Source organism: Podarcis erhardii (genome assembly GCF_964252035.2).
Source record: "Podarcis erhardii genome assembly, chromosome: Z".
Taxonomy (NCBI): domain Eukaryota; kingdom Metazoa; phylum Chordata; class Lepidosauria; order Squamata; family Lacertidae; genus Podarcis; species Podarcis erhardii.
Window position 1 is genome coordinate 29,960,436 of NC_138504.1, and position 26,365 is coordinate 29,986,800.

General features: G+C 43.8%; 1 protein-coding gene across 4 annotated transcripts in view; it reads right to left on the reverse strand.

Moving 5' to 3' along the window:
- Positions 1-26,365, reverse strand: part of AMOT (angiomotin) — a 67,730-nt gene that overhangs the window by 23,588 nt on the left and 17,777 nt on the right. For 3 of the 4 annotated variants that reach the window (XM_081846979.1, XM_081846978.1, XM_081846977.1), the window contains 2 exons: positions 16,463-16,640; positions 11,203-12,096 (listed from right to left, as the gene is read on the reverse strand). In XM_081846979.1, the coding sequence (XP_081703105.1) occupies positions 11,203-12,038 (836 nt within the window). In that variant the 5' untranslated portion in view covers positions 12,039-12,096; positions 16,463-16,640. Of the gene's footprint in view, positions 1-1,362; positions 1,605-11,202; positions 12,097-16,462; positions 16,641-26,365 lie in introns of those variants that run through there. The other variant, XM_081846980.1, reaches the window with a different exon arrangement.

Here is a 26,365-nt window from a genome sequence, read left to right on the forward strand (position 1 = left end):
TACACCTATGCATGCCAGAGAGATATGACAGACATCTGCCACTCCGAGATGCAGATTCTAAGGAGTTGGAGGAAGGGACTCGGTTTATTGGGAAATAAACATTACAAAAAGAGATATTTGAATTTCCCTTAAGAACAAGAAGAGGATTAACAACGGAGGTACCTTTAACAAGGATTATCCCTAATACCCCAAGATGCGAATAGAACACATGCAAATGGCCACTATATATGGCAGGACAGGACAGAAGGTAGACTGGGATCTACCAGCAGATCTCCAAGCAACAAAAAGCTTTTGTCCCTTATGAAGAAACACTCTGGCAAGACCCAGGAATGGAATATTTCTTGGCGGATAAAAAGAATAACAACGTTAATGACCAAGTTTTGCTTCTCAGCTGAAAGGTCTCCGAAGATGAAACTTTCACGTTAATTGCAAATTGTATCTCATGTTTTTATTTTCCATATCATATAATATTTTAAATATGTGCATATCTTATCTTTTGCATCATACTGAATTTTAAACAAGGAAATGTTTTAATTAATCTTCAACATTTCTATTCTTTGTATGCTCTGGGTCTGTGACGGGATAATAAATCACAGAATCATGCAAAGACAGAAGAGACCACAAGGTCATCCAGTCGTACCCTCTGCAATGCAAGAATCTAGCTAAAGAATCTCTAACAAGATGGCCATCCAACCTCTGCTTGAAAGCCTTCAAAGAAGAGGAGCCTACTACTTTCCAAGGTAAGTCCACCCCACTATCAAATAGCTCTGACTGTCAGAAAGTTCTTCCTGATGTTTAGCTGGAATCTCCTTTCTTGTAACTTGAAGCCACTGGTTTGTGTCCTACCCCCTGTAGCAGTAGAAAACAAGCTGGCTCCATCTCCTATGTGACGGCCGTTCAGATAATTGAATATGGCTATCATGTCTTAGAACATCAGTCTTTTCTCCTCCAGGCTAAACAAACCCAACACCCTCAACCATTAATGACTGACCAATTGACAAAAATCCTGCCCAAACCATCTAAAGACTAAGCAGGAGTAGTGGATTCTGTGACCTAGTCATGATTCGTGGGCTAAGCAAATGCCTAGAGGAACCCTGGTCCTTAAATCTATGTTCTGCACCTGCACACACACAAAGCACACGCATCACATAAAAGCACATCAGGCATAAGCCACTATATGGGACCTGGTTCCAGTTAGTGGACCACAGGGTTCTAGTCAGAAAAACTTAATGGATTCCACAAAACCATATAGTGCCTGGTCTGGTCTGTGGACGCTACTCCTCCGACTCCAAAAAAGGGAGGGAGAACGAGACACAGTTTATGGTATTCATTATTGATCTAATTATCTCATTTATAACTCACCTTTCCTGCAAGGAGTTCAAGGTGACATGCATAGTCTTTCTCCTCCCCATTTTATCCTCAGAGCAACCCTGCAAGGTAGGTCCAGCTGACAAGTAGTGACTGGCCCAAGATCACCCAGTAAGCTTCGTGGCTAACTGGTGATTTGAACTCTGGTCTCCAAGGTCCTAGTCCGACACTCCAGCTACCACATCACAACTGGCTCAATATCTCCTCCAAACAGTAAACGAGGAAGATGTGGGTGTGGTTTCAGAAAAGAGAAAAGGGTCCGTGTTTCCCCTTAAATTTGTCAGGAACCACATTAAGTGTTATATGCAAACTCAACCCTGCTGAATTCATAGCCGTGACAGATGGCCTGGGACTGCAGAAAGGAGGCGAAAGGACAGTCTTGCCCTGTCCATTGGCCGAAGGAACAACAACCACTAGCCAGCTGTTTATTAGGCAAGATCGGCGAGAGAAGATCAGCTTGACCTGAACCAAATATAAATACATTATAGCTTAGCAGTTCATTGCAGTCTTGAACAGTTGAACCCTGTCCTACATATTTTGCAAGCTTTGTCTTCTTAGTCTGAAGTCAGATACTTATTATTATTATTATTATTATTATTATTAATGCTAAGGAGTTGCTTTGGGGGACAGTAACGTTAACATTTGCTGATATTTTGTGAGCACAGTATTATTTCAAAGTACCCTATGCAAAATTAATTACTGGTTCATTTTGGATTCTGTTCACTTTTAGCTATGCTTTGTGTACATCTTATGGGCACTGAACTAATGTAACTTCAATCATACGCAGCTGAAGACTGACGGGTTGAAATTCTGCAAGATAAAGGTGGAGAGCTTCAAAGCTCTTTTTGCACTAGGTTTTCCTGGAGCAAAAATATCCTTTCAGCTCTCAGCCTTGTTTGGGGGGACAAGGCCCTCCTTGTCACGTTGGTTCTGGGATGCACTCACGAGATCTCACAGGGCTGTCTTGAGATCCCAGGAGATTTCACATTAGCAGGGCCCTCTCAGCACAGTCACTCTGGAAAGTTGAGATGCTCGTATGGAGGAAGGTTGAGTATACAGTCATACCTTGGAAGTTGAACAGAATCTGTTCCGGAAGCCCTTTCGACTTCCAAAACCAAAGCTCAGCTTCCAATTAGCTACAGGAAGCTCCTGCAGCCAATCGGAACCAGGGTCGGACATTCGGCTTCCAAAAATAGTTCGCAAACCGGAACAGTCACGTCTGGGTTTGCGGCGTTCGGGAGCCAAAATGTTTGAGAACTAAGCTGTTTGAAAACCAAGGTACAACTGTACACATTTTTGTGCACATATTGAACCCCTGGAACCAAACCACAGCATAAAATACAACTGTACTGTAGTTATAGGGTGGAAATATGGGGTGGTTTTTTAAAAAAATATTTTGGTTGTAAATAACCTCTAGTACAGTAATAATTAACAATGAAAATGAACTGAATGGCAAAAAGTATGCAGCCTACAAGTGCTCTCAGTTGCTCTGAGCTCTTGGTTGGAGGGCAAGGAATTTATTTTTAAGTTTTAGGTGTTCTTAGTCCGCTGCTGCCCTGCTTCCATTGCATAATATTACCTGAATTAATTAATTGCCACCTGAGTCACTTCCACACCCCCATTGCTGCTGCTATTGCCTCCCTCCACAAATTACAAGTTAGGAACTATGTGTTTAAGTCTTCTTACTGTTCTTCTGTTACAACTGTCTTCACAATGGGAGTTATTCAGGTTAAAAAGAAGGGAGGAGGGAATCCTTGTACATATTATAGAGGTGAAATTTTAGCTGCTTCTGGCAAAAAAAGCATTCTAAAGTTCTCCTAAAAAGAGGGAAATGAAGTCATGTGAATATTTAAATTCAAATATGCAGAACGGGATTCACAGCCCAAAAGGAAGAAATGCATCACCAGAAGATACAGATTTTGCATTAAATCGGTGTGCTGATTTATAAGCATAGAGACAGATTTAGAATTGATTGCTATGATTTAATAAAAATATGGTGAATCTGACCATGGGGAGTGGAGGAGACTGTGCTACCCCAATGCAGAAAAAAATGCCCCAAGACAAGAAATAACTCTAATACACTTTAACACCCAAAGGCTGTCTGTTGGTTGAAGTTCCCATAGAAAATGAGCCTCAAGGAAAGGACATTATTAACATTAATAGTAGTGGTAGTAGTATATTTTATTATCATAATCATGAGCAATCTGTCAGTTTCTAAACCACCATCTCAAAGTGATTTAAACAAGTTAAAAACAGCAAGTGCATTTAGAACAAGACTAAAACCCTAACAGAAAACCTTTCGAATCAACGATATCTTTTGATTGTTTATAGAAAGTGCAGGCAGTTGGCGATTACAGGGATGCTATTCCGTAGGGATGCTATTTGCAAGTGAAGTGCAGGATGTATTAATCACCCTGTCTTCCGGTGGTTAGGGCAGAAAAATACTGTATTGGGATGAGATGGGTAAAGATTAAATAATACATGAGAGGTTCAGGTCTTTGAATAATCAAAGGAAGGGTGGGGAGCCTGTGGCCCTCCTGAAGTTGTTGCCTTCCAACCTCCATCAGCTCCAGCCAGCACTGAGAGTCACAGGTTGGCCTGATTTAAGGGTCCTAAACAGGAACCAAAAAGCAGAGTATTTAGGAAAACGCAGAGATTGGTTTTCCTGCATGAAAGAAACCAAAGGCTTCCTGAACTGTTTCTGAAGGTTGGTTCCGTAAACTCAGCCCCAATGCCCCCTGCCCTATAAAAAGCATGATTCAGAATAGCGGTTTGCACATTCCACTAAGGAAGGTAACAAGACAATGAAAATTCAGAACAGCAATGATTAATCGCACATTTATTCAAAATGCAATTGAAACTATTCAGTTTAATTAATTTAACAAAACTGATGAACTTGATCTGGTGATACCAGTTTTTTGAAGTCTGACAGTCACTGAAACCTCCAGCGCCTCCCTGCCTGTTAGCACTCCCTGGTGTGTGGGTATGTGCTATTGCCCACTTGGGGAACCACTGAACTAAAGTGTCCAATCAGCTCAAGGACTACTGTTAGCACAACAAGGCATCTCCCTCTCTATGTCTCATGTTCCCTGCCCTGCATCTTTATTTTATTTCTTTCTTTATTACATTTATAAACTCCCTTTACCTTCCAAGGAGCTCAGGGTGGTGTAGATGGTTCTCCTCCTCCTCATTTCATCCTCACAACAACCCTGTGAGGTAGGTTAGGCCAAGAGATGCTGACTGGCCCAAAGTCACCCAGTGAGCTTCATGGCTGAGTGGGGATTTGAACCCTGCTCTCTCAAGTCACAGTCTCACACCCTAACCATTACGCCACACTGGCTCCAGAGGACTAGAGGAACCCCAGAATAGATTTAGGAGGTGAGGGGGGAGAGAAGAAGTGGGAAAGTTCCACTGTGCAAGGAGAAATCTTTGCGCCAACAGAACTACTGACTTAGCACTACCCTGACTTAGCACAAACCCAATTTATGTTTTAACGCAAAAAAAGAACTAAGAGCAAAGGGCTCACCACTTTTGAAAGACACCATGCAAAATAGCGTTTTTATCCTCCTCAGGGCTGGACGCCACCTTCTTGGCAAGCAGACCTAGACTTCTACAAAGCTGCTCAACTACATACCAGGGGAGAGGATGTTTTTCATCTTTGTGGGTTTGAATGCCTCAAGCTCTGATGACCCTGTGCATCGGGAAGGCTCACTGCCTGATCTCACACAGAGTTAGGCATCTGGTTTAGGCAATTATTCATAGGGCTGACTTTCAGAGCAGAGGGGAAGACATGACTTTAGCTGTTAGTTGGTGGTCTCCAATTCTGGCGAACTTAGCAACACAACTGGTCACTTTCCTTCAAGATGGCGTTCCTGTATAGTTGTGCCATGCCAATCCTTAAGAAAAGTGATCACTCAGAGCCTTGGAGCTACAGACCTACCAGTCTTTTAGATGTAGTCTCTAAACTATATAAGATGTAGTCTCTAAACTATATAAGTTAACTAAATAAGTTACAAGAATGGGATAGGAAATAATCTGTGAAAAACAAGCAGGTTTCATGCAGGGCAGGAGTACTGTAGACCAGACTTATCAGCAAATTTGTGAATACACCAACAATCCAAACAAGTTCATTTTTATAGCCACTGTTCATGTTCATCAGCCTTTAATTTAACAGAGAGTGATTATAGCATAAACATTGATAAAATAATACTCTGGTTATTCAGTTACAACATCAAGAGAATTATTTGCCTTATCACGAGCATTTCTTATCAAGCAAGGAATGAAACAAAGCTATATTTTGGCGTAATTTCTAGTAACTATTAACTATTTAAATCCAGGTACAGTGGTACCTCTAGATGAGAACGGGATCCGTTCCGGAGCCCCGTTCGCATTTAGAAGCAAACGTAACCCGTGTCCGCACATCTGCACGGGTCACGTTTCGGTGCTTCTGCGCATGACATCATTTTGAGCGTCTGCACATGCGCAAGCGGTGAAACCCGCAAGTAACACACTCCGTTACTTCCGGGTTGCCGCGGAGTGCAACTCGAACACGCTCATCCCGAAGCACATTCAACCCGAGGTATGACTGTACGGCTTTCCCCTTCCTACTTTCCCCCTTCAATTGGAAATCGTATTTTGTCAGAAATGCTTTGGGCTGATGACCTGGTCTTGCTCTCCTTGAACAGAACAGGCTTTAAAGGAACATTAACCAAATTTGGGCAACTCTGTAAAAGAAGATCAGCTGGCAGTAAACAATAGGAAAACTAAGGCCATTAGACATAGGAAGAAGGCACCTAAGTTCAGGTGGTCATTAGATGGGCATGCCCTTGAACAGATCCACATGATGAGAAACTCTTATGGGTGCAATTAAATTACTGTATGCCAGGTCCATACAAAAGGTGGCTAATTAATCGATACTGCTCTTGAGATCTTTGTGGCTAAAATCATAGCACAAATGTTACGTGGGGCATAAGCTTGGGGAATAGGAGCCAAATCTGAGCTGGAAATTCTGCAGAATAAGTTTATGAAGCAGACACGGGGAGCCTTGAGCTTGGTCCTTCATTGACTGCAGCTAGAATCTGTTTAGCGTACATCAGATATTGTCATAGACTAAACAGCCTAGAACGCTAAGCTTTGCTGGTTGGAGCATTTGAAACGCTATTTCACTGTTATAATTTTTGTGTTCTTCCATGTAAGAGATCTATTAAATAGTACTCCTATTGCAACCCCCCCAGGACCTTAGGATGATGGGTAGGCAATAAATAAAATAAAATAAAATAATTCATGAAAATAATAATAAAAAAGTTGTTGAGCTTTTCTCTTTTACGGAAAACCTCAGAATCCAAAATTCCCCCCCAGATAAATGGCAGCCCTAAATAAAAGATAGACAAAGGATTTGTAATCTCCCCATGCGGAAATATCTTAGTCCCCATGTTCTCAGGAACTGGATTTTGGATCATGATGTTGATCAAGACAAAGCATCTGTGGTTGATGCTTTTTTCCCCCATCTGGTACACCTAGAATCAAGATCAATCATTCAAGGCGCCGTTATTTCTATTCACAGCTCCTTGGAGCTTTTACAAAACCTAGGTTTCGGCAGATGCCCTCAGCATATTTGGACAGGAGACACCTTGGAATCTCAGTTGCAGAATGGATATGGATATTCAGTTGTAATCAGATCTAAAATATTATGCATATCTCCATGCATATCTGCTTTTCTTTTATTGATTTGATAACTGCAACGAAGTGCAGACATAACAAAGAATCAAAAATTTAAGCCATTAAGTGCCGCAGCATGGAAGGACAAAAGTACAAAGCTATAGTACAGGTCCAAAGAAATAATAAAGTATTAACTTATACAAATATTCCTTTTACAAATAATAAAGATTTATAAAAATAAAAGTATTATGCACCTATGGATAATAATATTATTCTCATTATTGAGAATAAAGATTATATATAGTCTTTAGGAATAAAATTTGCATAAGAAATAAAATTTGCTGTTCTGCCCTTTCCATTTGGAGCCCAAAGAGAGATATTTATCCCCTATTCTTCAGCTGTATTCAGAATGTCTAGCTGATAAACACATTACACATTCAGTAGCTAAACTTGCACTGTCAAGAATTATCATGTATTATAAATCTTAACACAATGTTTCGTTACCCTTGCTGGCACACATGGCTACTAATGGCTGTCCTGTGACTTTCTGCAACATGCATCTCCTTTAATTCACGCATTGCTTTAGAAACTATATAATTTTTGTACTGGAAATGCCTTTGGCTGTGTTCAATAAAGCTGACTGTCAGTGCAGCAGCAGCAGTAGCAGCAGCTGGTGGCTCCCTTGCTCAATGGGAGGAAAAGGCACTCTGCATGTGCTCAGGTAAACTCTTTTAATATTCCCACTGGCTAGAATATTGGACACAATTTGCTGACTGGGACAAATAAATAAATTCTGGTCCAAGCTGGGCAGCAATCATATTTCTCATTTCATAGAGTCACAGAATTGAAGAGTTGGAAGGCCCTCAAAGGATTACCAGTTGAACCCCCTCTGCAATGCAAACTTTTCTGCAAAGACAAAATTTAGAATACATCAACCAACCATCAGAAAGGGGGGGGTCCTTTCCTGCTGCTCTTCAATCTCTATTCAGAGGTATTATACAACTAATTTCAAATCATGCATGCAAACCAAAGCTTAAAACAGAGAACCAGTGCAGAATTCATCCAGCAAAACCCCATCAATGGTCTACCTGCAATCTGAAAAATGCACAGAACTTTTGTTGATATTTGGGACAACTCACATGTCGTATCGTGAAGTGTAGAAGGTAACAGAGTCACTCCTGGATGGGAGAACACGTTTCTTCAGTGAAACAAAGCAGCCGGTAAGCCTAGGCTTACATTTCCAATCTTTGGAGGCACCAGATTTGGAAAAAAAACGCTCCATCATCAATGCCTGAGCCAAAAGCACAGCAAGAATCCTATAGACTCAAGAACACCAGACTCTTCCCTCAGCAAGTGAGGCAAGTGTGGAACCAATGTGGAAGGAAAACGCCTATGCGTCCATACAAGAGAGAGACAGACAGACAGAGAGAGATATCTCAGTGCCTCTCCAAGAACACATACCAAGGGGGATGTACACGGTCAAGGCAACAACTGACATCAGGCATGCGCCTTCCCTGTACTCCTTTTGGCGAAGGCTAGAAGCATTTTTGTTTAGGCAAGCCTATCTAGATATGTGGAATGCTGAAATGCAATTTAGTTATATTTCAGCTCAATTGTCGATTTTAACTGTATTTTGAATTATTATTTTTGTAAACAAACAAACAGACAGACAGACAGACAGATGCTTGCAACTTTGTCCCTTGTCCATTGTTTTAATGCTTTGTTCTCCTGTAGAATGCTTAGAGATTCTATTTGCTGTCAAGAAGGCAAGAGCCAGCGTGGGGATGAGGACCTCGAAGAGACCAGGACTCAAATCTCACCCATCGACCCACTTGGCCGTGAATCTCATTAAATGAGGGGCAGAGCCATGCACACCACACCTTGAGCTTTTTAAGAGGAAAAGGTAGGATGGAAATGCAATGAATAAATGACTGAACTGATTGTTTTATTTTAAACCCTACTCAGCATATCTGGACAATGTGTTTTGTGTGCTTCTTACATTGATCATAACAATAAAGATTTGAAGACAGAAAGGATAGTTTGTTTATTTATATATCACATTTAGATCCCTTCTTTTTTCCTCCAAGGAGCGAAAGGTGGCACACATGGTTTATCCCCCCTCCTCATTTAACGCCCACTACAATCTTGTGAGGTAGGTTAGGCTATAAGAGGCAGTGACCGGGGCTCCATGGCCAAGTGGGGATTTGAACTCTGGCCTCCCAGGTCCTAGTCCAAAACTTTAACCACTACGCCACACTGGCTCTTAAAGGTTTGAAGGTTGGGCCAGATGGAGCTCTCTTCCAGGTCCTGGAATCCCACCGAACTGGCAAATGGATCTTACTTGAACACTAGCAATGGGAGAGCATCCTCCACCAACCCTGAGGCAGCAGGCCAAATTGCAGTGGCGGGACAAAGGGAGGCTATTTGGCAACAGAGGGGAGTTGCTAGAGGCTCTGGAGCAATAACTGTGAGCTGCAGCTGCCCCTGAGAATCTGCCTCACACTGTCTAATGAGAATGCTGTAGAACCACCAGGTTCTAATTCAGACTATATTCAACGAAACCCTTGCTCAACCATGCAGTACACCACAAGAGCAGCCACAGAGAGCTGACAGCATCCTGCTGCAGAGTGTGGTTTCTGTTCATGGAGAGCAAAAGGGAAAGGCATGGAAGAGGGTACCCTGGAACATTTCCCAGAATCCTCTGCAATGCGCAAGCATTCTGTAGTGAATAAATTGATGTGGCACTTGTGCCCTGGGGGAAGTAAGTTTGAAAGCCACAGACGTCCACAGCAGGAGCCATAGCTAACTGAGTACAGCGTCTGCTCTGCATGAAGAAGGTGCCAATTCAATTCTCAATGGGATCCCTAGGTATCTTATGCGCAACACCCAGGAGAACCGCTGCCACTCAGTATAGACCATACTGAGATAGACAGAGCAACAGCTCTGACTATTACAGCTTTCTACAGTCTATTATTTTAGTTATCTGCTTAACTTACAAATATAACTGCTCTTTGTTATCAAATTCCAGGATGGTTTACAAAGAAGAAACCCACTGAAACAGTAGTAAGCAAAAATCACAAATACTGTACAACATTCCCATAGTAACCTCCCTGCAACAATGCCAAACAGAAAACATGTCACTCAAGAGGCTGGTAAAAAGATGAGCAAGTGTTTGTTTATATAGATCAGTCTCTAACAAACACTAAAACATACTCCAGCAGGGAGCCGGAGTAACAAATGTGCTACACCAGCAAAATATCTTTCTCTGGTTGCCACAAGATCTACACTGGTAGTCAATAGGAGCAACCAAGAAGGAATGATGCACAGATCTAAGTGAATAGGAAGCTTGACTGAGCTGACTGCTGCTAGCCTGAGTGATGACCCAGTAACTGCTATGTAAAACCACCAGCGGGAGAATTACCACTCTAGTAACCTCTATCCTGGAAGGGTCAGGCCTCTCACATCCCTTTCTGCCTACAGCACTTTTCAGTGACAGGTGCAGCTATCAGGAAGTCCTCTTGTTCCTCCAGCTGTTTTTAAGGAAAGCCAGTTTCACATTAGGACGGCTACTGGCCACCATGAGGGCCATGTTTTGCCTCCAGTGTCAGAGACAGAAATGCTTCTGAATACTAGTTCCTGGAAACCACAGTAAGGAAAAGGGCTCTTGAGCATCTGGTTGGCCACTGTGAGAACAGAATGCTGGACTAGATGGGCCATTGGCCTGCATCCTGCAGGCTCCTTATTTTCTCTTGATTCCCATTAGCGAAGTACAAAACCGAGACATCACCTGAAAACACCACAAGTTCCCAAGGATGGTTTGTGCAGACAGGTAAGGAAAAAGCTGAGAAGAAATTCTCAAAAGCGCCAGCAAAATACAGTAAGCCCACAACTTATGTGCATTTAACTTGTGTGCAATCAGCAGTTATGTGTGTTGCAAGAAAAATTAAAAGGGGGTTGACAGGGTGCAGGGTTCCAGGAAAAATGACTTTGGCAATCTGGCGTGCCACTGAACCCAATGTCTCTTGACTATAAGCGATTTTAGCTTTGGGCGTTGTCCTTGGAACATAAGCCCTGTGTATGTAGCGGGCTTACTGTAGCTCATTCTGGGCCCTTTGAGGACCTTGGGCTGATTTGCTCCCTTTCTTTGGTTTCGTGCATGAAAGGCAGGCTGCTTACCTGAAAGATCCATATTCAGGAGGATGCTGGTACCTCATCAGTGGCCCGTCAGCTCGGCCTTGCTGACCCAGGCGGTGGTCGCTGTAGAAATGCCCGGGGTCCATCTGCTTACAGCTCATCGGAGGGGTGGGCATGTTTTTGTAGGGGTACTCGGGAGGAGGCCCCCTGTGCTCCATCCCTTTCATATTTGGCTGGGGTGGGGCTGTCACAGAGTTCTTGTAGAAGTCGTTGGTCTGCTGGGAAGAGAGCGGGGAGAGCGGGGCGCTTGTGACGGGTGCGTGGGCCTTCACACCACTGGTGGCCAGAGACAGCTGCATCAGCCTCTCGCTCAGGGAGCGGACGTGCCCTTGCTTTAGGTCCTTGAGTCCTTCGTCCTGGTGGACCTTCCCAGGGCTCACACGCTGGACTGTCGGGCGCCCCTCAGTCCTCATCTTCTGGTTGGAGACCCCCGTCACATAAAATGCCGCCCCAACGCTGGCGTGCTGTTGGCCCCTGAAGTACTGGGACTGGACTTTCGCTTCCTCATAGGTTGGGAGGTCTTCGCTGTTCTGGAGCCTTGGGGAGAGCTGCTTCTCCATGACACTGTTGTCCATTTGTATTTCCTGGCCCTGGGGCTCCTGGCGGGCAACATGGGCTCCGGCCTGGTGGTCCTGAGGGCTCAGCCCTTCGCTTGGAGCCCCTGGGCTCCCGTTGCTGGCAAAAGTGGGTGCGTTGCCCGTAGCTTGGTGGTGCAAAGCGAGGAGGTTGCGGCTGTCGTTTGGGTTCCCATATCGCAGCTGCTCCTGCAGCAGGCGCTGTAAAACTGTCGTGGCCGTTTGCTCGTCTGAATTCCTCATCTCAACTGCGAGGCCTCAGGGGTGGAATGCGAAAGGGGGCACGCAGGCTGCCCGTGACCTGGAAAGGAGGGAAAGAAAAGAGGGGATTGTTGGCCTACATGTTGAGTGAGAAAGGTGGAAGTTCGGAGGGAGAAGGCAGAAAACCCCATACCTTTCCTTATTCAGCGAGTGGGGCTTAACAAAAAGATTGCCATTAGCACCTTGGGACCAGTTTGTCTATGAGCCTTACCCTGACTGCTTCAATATGTGGCATTAGCACTATTACGGGCGCTGCCTGTTCCACATTTGCAAGAAATCAATCTTTTAGTGTTGCTGGACCTATAGTCTGGAACTCCCTGCTTATTGACATCAGGCAAGGCACCTTCAATGCACTCTTTCCAGTGCCTGCTAAAAACATTTTTGTTTAGACCTACCTGCACAGACATGAAGAATGCTGTCCAAGTTTGGACATCGCAACAAGCTAGTCCACTGGTTCCCTAACAGTTTTGGCCCATCAGCCCCTTGGTTCCAATAAGCTGGTGCCCATTCCCCACCAATCTTACCTTATAAAGAATGTTATTTAGAATAGCGGTTTTCATGATCCACTAAGGAATGTAATAAGATAATAAAATTTGGAACAGTATCAGTTACTTGCACATTTATTCAAAATCCAACAAAAATTGTTCCGTTTAATTGATCCAACCCGACCAGGGGTAGGCAACCTAAGGCCTGGGGGCCAGATGTGGCCCAATCGCCTTCTCAATCCGGCCCATGGATGGTCCGGGAATCAGCGTGTTTTTACATGAGTAGAATGTGTCCTTTTATTTAAAATGCTTCTCTGGGTTATTTGTGGGACCTGCCTGGTGTTTTTACATGAGTAGAATGTGTGCTTTTATTTAAAATGCTTCTCTGGGTTATTTGTGGGGCATAGGAATTCACTCATTTATTTATTTTTTCAAAATATAGTCCGGCCCACCACAAGGTCTGAGGGACGGTGGACTGGCCCACGACTGAAAAAGGTTGCTGACCCCTGAACCAAACTGATGAACTTGATCCAGTGACAGCAGCTTTTCAAAGTCTGAGTGTCATTTACACCCTCAGCGCCTCCTGCTGTCCCCTTGCCTCTTAGAACCCCCTTACATAATCCCACCTCTACCAGGTAGTGCTACTGCCCCTTTGGGAACCACTGAACTAGACTCTGACTTGTTTCCTGGCAGCAGCAGGAGTAGAGAAGGAGCACAGAAATGATTGTTAAATGTAAACAAGGTGGAGAGCTTAACACTTTGTTTTGCACTGGGTAACCCATGAGGAACCAGAGTGAAAACGGATTCTAAGCTCCCCCTTGCTTGCTGGGCAAGACTTAATTTGTACACAGGCTCTGGGAGAACAGGGAATTCTCTCTTTCTAACCCTCATTCACTATTTGTGGGGCAGTTCCAAAGGCTTGCCTATATGCAATTTCTGGGATCGTATGCTAGAAACAATTAGAAATGTCATCAATCAATCAATACCAAAAAAATGTTATATGGTTGTATAAAACAATACAAATAAACCAGTCTAATTTAACAGCTTAAAACTAAGCAGGAGAGGGAATAATGCCTAACACAGTAAAAATATTTTTTTTAAAGTAATATACCAATCATCCACACTCTCCAGAGGATGCAATTATTTCTAAGAGTTTGTATCCAAGATTAAATCTTCAAAGATCCAGAGGTCATGGCCACTAAAAAGTCCCCAGTTTCTAGCTGTTTTCTGCAACTCAGGAGCACCCCCTTGCAACCAAGTTGAGATTTCCTGCTGCGAGATTTGGGACTCTCCTCTGGTTGGGTAGAAGAGCCGAAGACAGCCTTTCAGCCCACTCTCCAGAAAGCCTTTTGATGTGCTGAAGAGGAAAACTTTCAATTGTTGTACGATTTGCATAAGCAAGCAAACAAACAAACTGCTTGCACGCAGTAAAATGGACTACTTCTCTCTTGGGCCAGGAGCAGGAGGTGAGATCTGGCTGATTTTCACCCCTTAAATCACTAACTTTGCAGGTAGCAACTGATGGTATCTTCTGGGGAATTTCAGATAGTCTCTCAGTGTGAGACCCATTGATGCTTGCAAGTTTTACTTGTGGACTTCTTGCTGTGCTGGCTGGTTATTTAAGGGGTTTCTAATTGGTTCTGGTTTTGCTTCTCAAAACGGCTCTAGCAGCAAAGCAGTGCCTCTCTTCTCTTGCTTTGGCTTTCATTTCTTCTAATAATAATATTTTTGCTGGCTTCCCTGCAGAAAACGGTTTTCCCCCTTTATTTGGGTTCTGCTGCATCTCTCTTTTTTCCCCTAGGAATGCAGGGCTGGGGAGAGCAGACTGAAAATTATGACAAAAAAGGAAGATTTCCTTTGGGTTTCCTTTCCTGATCCAATAGTCACTTTTGACTGGACTTAACTGTCCAGGAGTCATTTACCTTTACCCTTTCTGTGTACCTACCCATTCTGAAGTTTTATTTTGTGTATCTGATGGTGTGTTTGGTATGGAGCAGGGAGTGAAAGCAGGGTAAATATTCTTATATCTTGAAATAGATAAGAAAACCATTCTGGTTTAATTCATCGTTCCGGTCCTATCCATCTGTGATAGTGAGTTAAATTTACTGGATGCATGTTGTCTGCTTTTTGAACCTAGGTTTGCAGCATGAGACACAGCATCTTTCTAGTCCTTTCTGGAGATCACAGAATCATAGAGTTGGAAGGGACCCTGAGGATCATCCATAGTTGTCAACGTATCCCCATTTTAAAGGGAAATTCCCTTATTCCGAATAGGATTTCCCTTAAAAAAAGGGGAAAGTTGACAGCTATGGGATCATCTAGTCCAGCAAAGTTTGCTGATGACACTAAGTTGTACAGGGTTGTTGTTGTTGTTGAACTATAAGAGGCTATGAGGCGACCAAAAGGATCTCTCCAAACGGGGTGAATGAGAATTAAAATCACAAAACTGGTTCAATGTTAACAAGTGTAAAGTGATGCCTGCTGATTCTAACATTACATATGTTACTGAGGTCTGAGCTGGTGGTGACTGACCAAGAATGGCATCTTATGGTCATAGTGGATGGATCAATTAAGATGTTGATCCAGTTGTGGCAGCGGTAAAAAAAAAAGGGGGGGAATTAAAGTTTAGGGATCATTTTGAAAAGGATTGAAAACGGAACTGGCAATATCATAACCACTTTATACAAGTCTATGGAACAACTGCTCTAGAAATACTGTTTATAATTCTGGTCACCACATCTCTTAAAGGATATCATAATGCTGGAAAAATTTAGAAAAGGGCATAAAACCTCAATTCTGTTGTCGTTACTCTTGAATATCACATTTCCAGAAGGCATGGATTGAAATATTCATCTTCTCTCCCCTCCCCTCCCAAGGCATACAAAGGAGAAATTTATAAGATGGTAGCTGAATGGGAATGAAATGCAAAAAATACGGCCAGTGATAATTACAGCTTAATTGTATGTTCAATAAGCGGTGAGATCAAACATGGGAGAAGTGGGGGTTTTTGGGTTGCGGAGAACGATACAGCTCCTTGCCAAGGGTGCAAACAACCCTCGACATGCCTCTGTCACTGAGTTCAACTGCGACTTAGCTGTCCAAAACTATGTGTAGGTTTATCACATTATCCAGCTTCTCCAGCAAAGTATCCTTGGATCTTTCATATATACAGGGATAATTGAGAGATCTCATGGATTGACCTCCATCGAAATTTTATCAAACAGGACCGTGCCACCATCATCACAAGAAAGCCAAAACACTGTTGGGATATCTTAGGAAAGATTTCAAAACAATATTGTCAAAAATGAATAGGCTGAATGTGTGACTCTGCTCCTGAAAATATTTTAAGAACCAACTCCTGGATCTGTTGCTAGGGGGAGTATTAGAAAACAAATTGCAGTCCATTTAGCAAATAAATTAGTATTACACACTACTGTAATGATAATAGTGCTACCTTCTTATAATCGGTTTATGGATTTAGCACAAGTAATACATAAAATATCATTGTCATATCAAGTAGTGTTTCTTACTAATCTAGAACAATATGTTACACCCACACCAGTATTTATAAATATTAATTATTCAAATGACTTGTGGTCGGCACCTAAGGCTGAATCCCATTTATGTTTGTCCAATTAACAATTGCTATGAAAAATGTGATATTAAAAATGTGTCACTGCAATAAAGCTTTGCGATACATAAAAAAGAATGCATTTTAAAAGCTCACTCTGAAACCTGGTAAGGGAGGGCAGTGAAGAGCTCCTTGCTCACCACTGCTCCTTCTGCCTGCGGTCAAACCTATCTTACTGCGGTTGGCAAACTAAGATACAAGCATTTTCCAACAGAGATTTATACAGCCACATGAAAGCTGCCCACAGTTATCTTCTTGCTTGGAAAAGATTGTGGACGCCTTTGATGTACCTTAGAAAACAAACTTAAATTGGCGACTCCAGCCTTGGCTCTTGCAGCATGAAGTGGGAGTTCTGGTATGAGAGATGACGATAGTCCCTCTTTTCTTCCTTAGTCAAGAGTGGCAGCGTATTTTTGGGTCCCTTGAAATTTGGGTTAGCTTGGCAATTCCTTGACACTTTAGAAAATTCTGAAAAACAAGAAATGGTGGAAACTGATTAAATAAGGCAGTACAGTATTAGAAAGCAGCTACTAACTTAACTCTGGAGGCATGGTGAGATAGGCTATGCAACACAGCCCTTATAGAGAAATGAATGAAGCATCTTAGCGTGCTCAGGAACACAAAGGCCAACGGTGATTTTGAAACTGTATGGCCCCTGGCCCATGTATATTCAGTGTGCTGGAAAGTGCAGTGCTGCCCCCCACCCACAGCTGCCCACAGCTTCCTCTGGGCAAATCTGTTAAGACAGAGAGTAGAACTGTAGAGTTGCAAGGGACCCTGAGGATCATCTAGTCCAACCCCCTGCAATGCAGGTATATGAAGCTGTCCCATAGGGGATCAAATATGAAACCTTGGCATTATCATCACTCTAGACAACGGAGACATTTAACTGATGTGATCCACTCTAAACTATTTAAAAATTTAATGTTTGGCTGCATTTCTTACATGGTATACGCACAGGGGCGCCGACTTATAAAAAATATTGGGGGGGCGGGGGCCCATACCGACTTATAAAAAATATTGGGGGGCCCAAGACCTCCAAACCGCTGCTGCTGGAGGAACGAAAGGGGCGAGCCCCGGGCTGCCCCGACCTTAAGTGAACCTGTGAGGGCCCGCCCTTTGCGGCAGCCGATTGGCTGCCGCCATGGGCGGTGAATATTAATGAGCTAGGTGGAATCCCCGCTTCTCGTGGGGCTGACAGCGAGATTGTTGATGGGTCGAGAGCCCGCAACCCCACCCCCTCTCTAGATCGGGAGTGGCTTTGTTTTAACTCATTACTGAATGTATTTTAAAAGGTAACTATCGTCAAACAAGGAAAATAAAAAATACCAACATAATTTTGTGATTTTACAAAGCATAATATAACTAATAATTTTTTTAAATTATTGGGGGGGCAGAGGCCCCCCAAACGAATTTTTGAGGGGGCTCGGGCCCCCTCAGGCCCCATGGAGTCGGCGCCTATGTATACGCATGGAATGTTTATTGGGGGTTAGGGATAACATGTTTATGTTTGTTACGTGTCCTTTTAGAAACTGAAAAATAAAGTTAAGAATTGTTGGGATTTTTTTTAAGGAAACATTCCTACTTTCATCTGCGGCATTTGATAACACTGCATCCAGTTTTGACATGCTTGATTAAAATGATGCATTAAAAAGATATTACTTTAAGCAAAAGGAAGTGCAGTAAACAGCACCTATTTCTAGGTAAAGAAGCACATTTTCTTCTTAAGTTCCGACCCTAAGCGAAATAAAACTGAGCAGATCAGAATCAGTTAAAATTACAATCTAAGTAAGTTGAATGCTGCCAATGTCAGTGCTGACACAAATACAAACGCTTCAGGTTGCGTTTCTTCACGTTACGGACCGCCGAAACCTGGAAGTACCGGAATGGGTTACTTCCAGGTTTCAGTGGTCACGCATGCACAAAAGAGCTAAACCGCGCTTTGCACATGTGCCAAATTGCAACCCGCGCGTGCGCAGACATGGGTTGCGAACACTGCGGGTTGCGAACGTGCATCCCGCAGGGATCACGTTTGCAACCTGAGTGTCCACTTTAAGGCACAAGAGCCTTTCCGGACCCCCCCCCAGTGGCCCATAGCACCCCAGACGATAAAAGAGCTGACTTCAACACTAGAGAGGCACGTTATCTGTAGGGCAAGGGGGCTGGTCTCCCAATGATAACTACATTAGCCTCTCTCCATTGCACTTAAATTATTAACAGTCCAGCAGAAAGAACAGAGTCTCACCAGTGACTCGGGTCCTGCTAGAGAGGATCCCACAAGGCATCTTGTTGGCCATGTGAGAAGAGGATGCAGGACTAGATGGGCCACCGGGTATTCAGCAGGGGCTCTTCTTACATAATTACAGAAGCCACCAGAGAGTGCTCTTATCCTCAGATCCTGATTGTGGACTTCTCATTGGGGCATTTGGTTGGCCACTGTGATAAAAGGTCGCTGGGCTAGATGGGCTATTGGTCTGATCCCACAGGCTCTCCCTCTGTTCTTATGTATTTGTCACTTGCAACCAAAAATTAAAGCTATGGGAACAGGCAGCCGAGCCTTGTGTGACAGAGTTTGTTTTGGCTGGCAGGAGTGTGTGCATGTGTGTATGCAAGCGTGTGATAACAGCAGCTGTTTCTGCAACGTGAAAGGATTTTGGAGCATGTTGTTTGTATGCATTTGGTCTTTGGAGGAAGAGCTGGTATTCGGGGGGGGGGTGAGTAGAGGAGATGTGCTTTAATTCACCAATCCTCCTAACACCCTACTCTTCTGCCAAAATTGATCAAGGATTTATTACAAAACTCTCTCTGTGTGGGGTGGGGTGGGGTGGGTGAGTGTAATTTGGTTCCATAACCCATTTGAATTGGACACCCCTTCTCTACATTCTAGCAAATTGTGAGGAACAAAATCAGTAACTAAAGGACATAGGTTGAATGACAATATGCCATTGTTTTGTTTCTTATTCAGATATTGAGGGAGACAGTCACTCAGCACCACCAGTATATGCAAATGCTTGGCTCATTTAAGACTTTACAGAAACTGTTCTGAATAATGATGGAACTCTGAACTATAGATATGTTATAAAGCAAGATGAGTTGGCAGAGGAACTGAGGGAGAGTGCCAAATAGCATCTTGGAATGTTTTTTTAAAAGCAGATATAAAAAGTAGATATTGCAATAACAATTATTATTTCACCCAAGTTCAAGTCTTTATTTGTGATTAAACACACAGAGAATCTCTATTGAGCCACTGATTGTATGGATTCTGTGGCTAAACCCAAGAAGATAATCAAATTTAAACTGGTTAAATAAGAAGCGACATGACAGAAGTTTATGAAATTATGCATGCCATGAGAAATTCGGTAACGAGACAAATTCATGGAGGAGAGGGCTGTGGGTGGCTCCTAGCCATGATGGCTCTGCTCTGCCTCCACAGCTGGAGGCAGCTATGCTTCTGAATACCAGTTGCTGGAAACCACAGGAGGGAGAGCTCTTGCACTCAAATCTTGCTTGTGGGCTTCCCATTGGGGCATTTGGTTGGCCACTGTGAGAGAAGGATGCTGTAGATGGGAACTGCCTTGAACCCGAAGGTTCTTCTTATTTTCCTAAAACAAATATCCTCCTGCTAGATTCAGAAGGATGTACCAGTGTTTGGCACTCTGCTGCCCCCCCCCCCGGATGTTTTGGACTGCAGTTACCATCAGCCGCAGCCAGCACAACTGCCGGGAAAAGGCTTCCTAAAGACATCTGCCAACAAACATTCCAGCAAAGGTAAATCCAAGTCTTAGAACAACAGAGAAGCAGAACCTTTCTGGCACGTTTTACAAGGAGCTTACTAAAACCATTCTTACTTCAGCTGTCCATTTTTTTAAAAAAAAATGCCCAAAGCCACTCACAACACAAACATAGTTAAAATAACAAGCAGTGAAGGGAAATACAAGGGAAACGGGGGGCGGGGGGGACAGATACAGACTGAAATACAAAGACTAAAACCTTAACAGAGCAGCTGGTCAAATATCTGCTGTAAAAGAAAAGTCCTCCTCTTGCAACAGAGGACCACAAGAAAGGAGGGCCAGGCAGGACCCACTAGGAGAGTGGTGGCGAACCTATGACACGCATGCCAGAGAGGGCACTCAGAGCCCTCTCAGTGGGCACGCGCGCAGTTGCCGCAGCAGGGCCGAACCAGACTTCCCTCACTCAGCACCGGGCCGCCAGAGCTGGAGGAGGGGGTGGTTGCTGTTGTGGCAGCGGCAGCGGAGGGACCCAGCGCTGGTGGGCGGCAGGTGCTTGCTTGCTTGCTGCCCGGCCTGCCTTCACTCACTAGGAAAATTAAGTGTGGCACTCAAAATGGAAGTTATACTCAGAACAGAGCATGTTCGGCTTCTGAAAAATATTCCAAAACCGGAACACTCATTTCTGGGTTTGAAGTGCTCAGGTTCCAAGTAGTTTGAGAACTAAGCTGTTCAAAAACTGAGGTACCACTGTATTTATTTTTCCCAATTTGAACTGTATTTACCCCCCCCCCCAGTGGTGATTTTCTTGAGTCAATATGAGAGTATCCCTAAACATTTTTTTAGAAAAATAGAACTGAGTTATACCATAAAATTATATATCAATGGAAAGAAAATTTAATGAAGAATGTAATGCAATAACTTTTATGAACTGGGAGGGGTGGCTAACATCCCAGAGGGCAGGATCACACTTCAAAACGACCTTGACAGATTAGAGAACTGGGCCAAAACAAACAAGATGAATTTTAACAGGGAGAAATGTAAAGTATTGCACTTGGGCAAAAAAAATGAGAGGCACAAATACAAGATGGGTGACACCTGGCTTGAGAGCAGTACATGTGAAAAGGATCTAGGAGTCTTGGTTGACCACAAACTTGACATGAGCCAACAGTGTGACGCGGCAGCTAAAAAAGCCAATGCAATTCTGGGCTGCATCAATAGGAGTATAGCATCTAGATCAAGGGAAGTAATAGTGCCACTGTATTCTGCTCTGGTCAGACCTCACCTGGAGTACTGTGTCCAGTTCTGGGCACCACAGTTCAAGAAGGACACTGGCAAACTGGAACGTGTCCAGAGGAGGGCAACCAAAATGGTCAAAGGCCTGGAAACGATGCCTTATGAGGAATGGCTAAGGGAGCTGGGCATGTTTAGCCTGGAGAAGAGGAGGTTAAGGGGTGATATGATAGCCATGTTCAAATATATAAAAGGATGTCACATAGAGGAGGGAGGAAAAGGTTGTTTTCAGCTGCTCCAGAGAAGCGGACAAGGAGCAATGGATCCAAACTACAAGAAAGAAGATTCCACCTATACATTAGGAAGAACTTCCTGACAGTAAGAGCTGTTCGACAGTGGAATTTGCTGCCAAGGATTGTGGTGGAGTCTCCTTCTTTGGAGATCTTTAAGCAGAGGCTTGACAACCATATGTCAGGAGTGCTCTGATGGTGTTTCCTGCTTGGCAGGGGGTTGGACTCGATGGCCCTTGTAGTCTCTTCCAACTCGGTGATTCTATGATTCTAATCTGACTCCACCTTTCCAACCTTCCTCACCCTAGCCTGCTGAGGTACCACAAATCCTAAAGTGAAGGCTCCTAAGTCTTACTGTTAATTGCTTCTGCCATGCTGTAAGCAGCCCAAATCATTTTTTTTTTTATTAGAAAGAAAGAGCGGCTTTATTTGTATTAGACAACGTGAAAGTCTATTCCTGCCTCTTCACTGCCATATTCTCTCAGTGTCAACTGGATAATCCCATTTACTTGTTTCACATGCTGTTGTTTTAAACAGACAGACACACATTTCTCTGTTCTCCAGAGTACACTTTGGTCGCCAAAAACATTCCACAGATCCTAGTTTTCAATCTTAAAAATCTATTTAAGGGGTGGTGGTAGAGGAGATTACTTCATTGGGTGGGATCAATGAATATTTACGAATAAGCCACAATGCCCAGGAATTCCTCTCTCATGCTGACTGGGATGATTAAGATGACAAAGACTGGCTCCTGATTGTGTGACCAAGTTCAAAATCAATTACCTCCAAAGTCATCACCATTTTCTGCAGGCCTAAATTCCAGCAATATTCAATCGATCGACAGCAACAGCACAATTTTACCTGCCTGCATCAGTCCAAGGTACGCCTTAGTGTAATGACCCACATGCTTAAACGTCATGCCCTCACACAAGCTTGTAGTCCCCAACCTGATCTTATCTCTCCTCCATTTTATTCACCATCCTATTCTTTCATTCTTATTTACTTATTTTTGCTCACTTGTTCATTTCACCGATACAGTGTTTTCCTTTATTTCTCCTTATATTTATCGTCACCTCATTTCCTCCATTTTGCACGGTTATTTCCTGGCTGGGGCCCTCAAGAAGCAGGACACAGCACTTTCACCTCACATCAGAGACCTGCAGGCATCTCACCCTGCTTAGACCTGCAGTGCTGCCTCATCACCAGGGAGAGAGTGTCTGATGGTCACATCAACCAGAGCTAGGGAATGGAAACCAGAAGACACGATCCATTGCCATGGGACTGGAAGGGTATCAAGGACATTTGAGGAATGGTTTCATGTTTTTGAAGCAAAGGTGTTGTTAATGGAGCGCAGTGCCTCGGGGGTACTCTCTGGAGAGGGCTACAAACTCATCCTGCAACCGCTTCAATTATCCTAATTCCATGCAGTGCACACTTCAAATGTCAAAAAGGCCACTTAAAAAATATGGAATGAAATAAGCAAGATGTAAGTGATCACATGGGGGATGAAGTACTTGCAAATTATGCCACATAGTACTTCCAGAGAGTGCTGCAAGCTACCGTATTTTTTGCTCCATAAGACACACTTGACCATAAGACGCACCTAGTTTTCAGAGGGGGAATGCAAGAAAAAAAATATTCTTTAAAGGAAGCGCTGAGCAGAGCCTATATGCATCCCAGGCTCTGCTCAGCACTCCCTTTCACAAGCCGCGTGGAATGGAGTTGCAGGCTTTTCCCCGAGGAGGGAGAAGGGCAGTCTGTCACTGACCGGCTGCCCTTCTCACTCCTCGGGGAAAAGCCCCCAAGAGCTCCACGCAGCTCTTTAAAGGGAGCGCAGCTCTTGGGGGCTTTTCCGGGAGGTGGGGGAAGGGACTGAGGGGCTGAGCCAGATGCTAGAACAGCAAGAGGGAGCGCTGCGCAGAGATCCCTCTTGCTGTTCTGGCTTCTGGGATAGCTGCGCAGCCTGCATTCGCTCCATAAGACGCACACACCATTCCACTTACTTTTTAGGAGGGAAAAAGTGTGTCTTATAGAGCGAAAAATACGGTATTTGTCAGATTGTCTGCTGCAACTGAAACAGTAACAGGCACATACAAGTGCTTCTCCTCTGCTTGCAAAACTAAGAAAAGTGGGCCACAAGATTTGGTGTAACCTGCAATAACCTGCCCTGGAAAGAGCCCAGCCAAGAAATTAATAGGGAAATATTCCTAATTGGAAGGAACAAAACAAAACAAATTCCTTCCAGTAGCACCTTAAAGACCAACTAAGTCAGTTCTTGGTATGAGCTTTCGTGTGCATGCACACTTCTTCAGATACACGCACAGAAGAAGTGTGCATGCACACGAAAGCTCATACCAAGAACTGACTTAGTTGGTCTTTAAGGTGCTACTGGAAGGAATTTGTTTTGTTTTGACTATGGCAGACCAACACGGCTACCTATCTGTAACTGGAAGGAACAAGTTCACCTCCCTTTGTGGGCAGGGCACCAGGGCAGGCCTGCCCCTATGAGTAATCCAATGTTAGCCATAATAAATAAAACTAGAGGGCTCAAAGGCTTAGGTTAGTAGACTATTATTTCACAGTGGAAGGTTCATACTATTTTCAGAAGGCTCTCATTATGTTTGAAAAATGCAAGCACAACACAAGCATCCACCTGAGTTACAAGAGGAAGGAAACTGTGTTGACTGTCTTATGAGAAGTCTCTGAGAATCAGAAGCATTTCTCTGCCCTCAACCCAGCAGTAAACCTCTGAGTGTACACCACACTCAAAGCTATTCCTGAAAGAACCCCCCTTTAGTAAAATGGGGAAGAGTTGTGAAAGTGAATCCATTAGAAAAGGGCTGGGCAAAAAGGACAAATGCTCAGTGTCCTGTTCAGCCTGAGGCATCACTGTCATCAGGCTGTGCAGTACATAATGAAAACTTCAAAAGGTGGCTTCTGCCCAGAACTAAAAATTCCCATAAGCAAACAACAGAGATCCAAAGCAGAGTGGACAGAAATCCTAAAGGACCCAACTCAGAGCCTATGGAACTCTTAGGGGTTTCTTCAAGTAACTAAGACCCTTGAGGTAGAGCAGAAAAAAATAGGAGCATGTTGACAGGAGAGTGAAATGACCAGGAGGAAGGCATGGAATGGAAAGCTTGTCTAAGAAGAATGTTTACAAAACAACGACTTTTCAGCTTTCTGTATAACTAGAGTTAAAAGTCAATTATACTGAAGTGTACACAATTGGTCCCAATTAAGTAAATACAGTGACAAAGAAATGGGCCGCATTGACAATTATGCTGCTTCAGCTACCCCTATCCCAGGTGCCTACCAACTGTGTCTCAGGTGATCACACAGGTGTGGCACCAAGCAGGTGCATGGACAAGGGCCAGTATTACACATCCTCATTCCAGAGAGTGAGAGTCACCCTCACCACCACCTCCTGTTAATTAGAAACAAGAAGTGAGAGAGAGTCTCACTGCGGGAGACATACACATATTCTTAGCATGAGCTCAGCTTCCCAGCTCCTAAGGCAACGGAGTCATACAGGCGAAAGGCATAATGGAAATTGCTCCTATGACCCGGTGATGCAAGGCAAAAGCTCATTTTCAGCAATCACTTGCCATTTTAAGAAAGGAGTTTAAGCTGTAACCACAGCCCATGTGATCTGAGCGTTTCCCAATCAATTAAAGTTCAAAACTGGAGCACCAGAATACATTCAGACCGAAATAATATTATAATAATAATTTGCTGGGCCAAATTCTCCAAAGTGAACCAAACACAGTATGATCACATGTTACATGGGGAGTTCAATTCCAAGAGTTCTGCATATACATGAAATTCATGTATACCCAAACTCTTTGAGCCACCCCTGTGGCTAGCATGTGATGGGAAGAGAGATTTTCCCCAGCACTCCTAGACCCTGTATGCTAAGTGGGCCTTGCCCAACAAGCAAAGCAGAGAGCTTAAAAGCTCTTTCCAAGCCAGAAACCCCAAGTGGACTTGAGATAGCTCAGTCTCTAGAGCATGAGACCATTCATCTCTGGGCCATGGGTTCGGGCCCCATGTTGGGCAAAAGATTCCTAGTGGTCCCAAAAGCTTTTCAGGCAACCACCCACTCAGTTGCATAAACTCGCCTCCAGTGTCCTCTGCCCTATTATTCATAATAGCAGTTCTCACTAAGCAACCCACTAAGGAATAAAATTCAAAACCGAGACAATGAACTGCACCTTAATTCAAAATGCAATTAAAACTATTTCGTTAAAATAATTCAACAAAACGGATGAACTTCTGGTAGTCATTTACACCTCCAGGGACCCTCCTGTCACACCCTTGCCTCTTAGTGCCCCCGCCTTCCTAATCCTACTGCCTCCCCAGTGCATAGATGTCAACTTTCAGATTTGAAAATAAAGGATCAGCAGCCTCACCTGTCCCAGGGTCAGTCTACGGGATATCTAACAATCTGGGATAGCAGCGGGAAACGGTGCTGGAATAAGGGAATTTCCCGCAAAAAAAGGGAAGGTTGACAGCACTGCCCACTTGGGAAACCTATATAATATTTACACACCCATTGTGAAAGTGCTAGGCAGGCCAAAAAGCCTACCCAGTACAGTTCTACTCCTATCGCAAGAGCCAGTGACCCAACACAAGCAGGAATTTAGGAGATAGTTCAGCTCCATTCCCTTTGCTTTGCTCCTTAGTGATCCGGGTCCTGCTCTTTCCTCTCTGTTGTTAGAAGCCCCATCCCACAAATATCCCAAGAATGCTTCAACGTCATCTTCATTTATTTGAGTGGTTTTTGCCATTCCTCTGCTTATTTAGCCCAGGCCTCTCTTTCTGCTCTGGGGTCCCAGTTAATGAAAACCACATGAGATCACAACGTGAGTTTGCCTAGTGCTCAAATCAATGTCATCTGCATTAATGGGGGGGGGGAGCATTTTTTAGCATATCGTTTTTA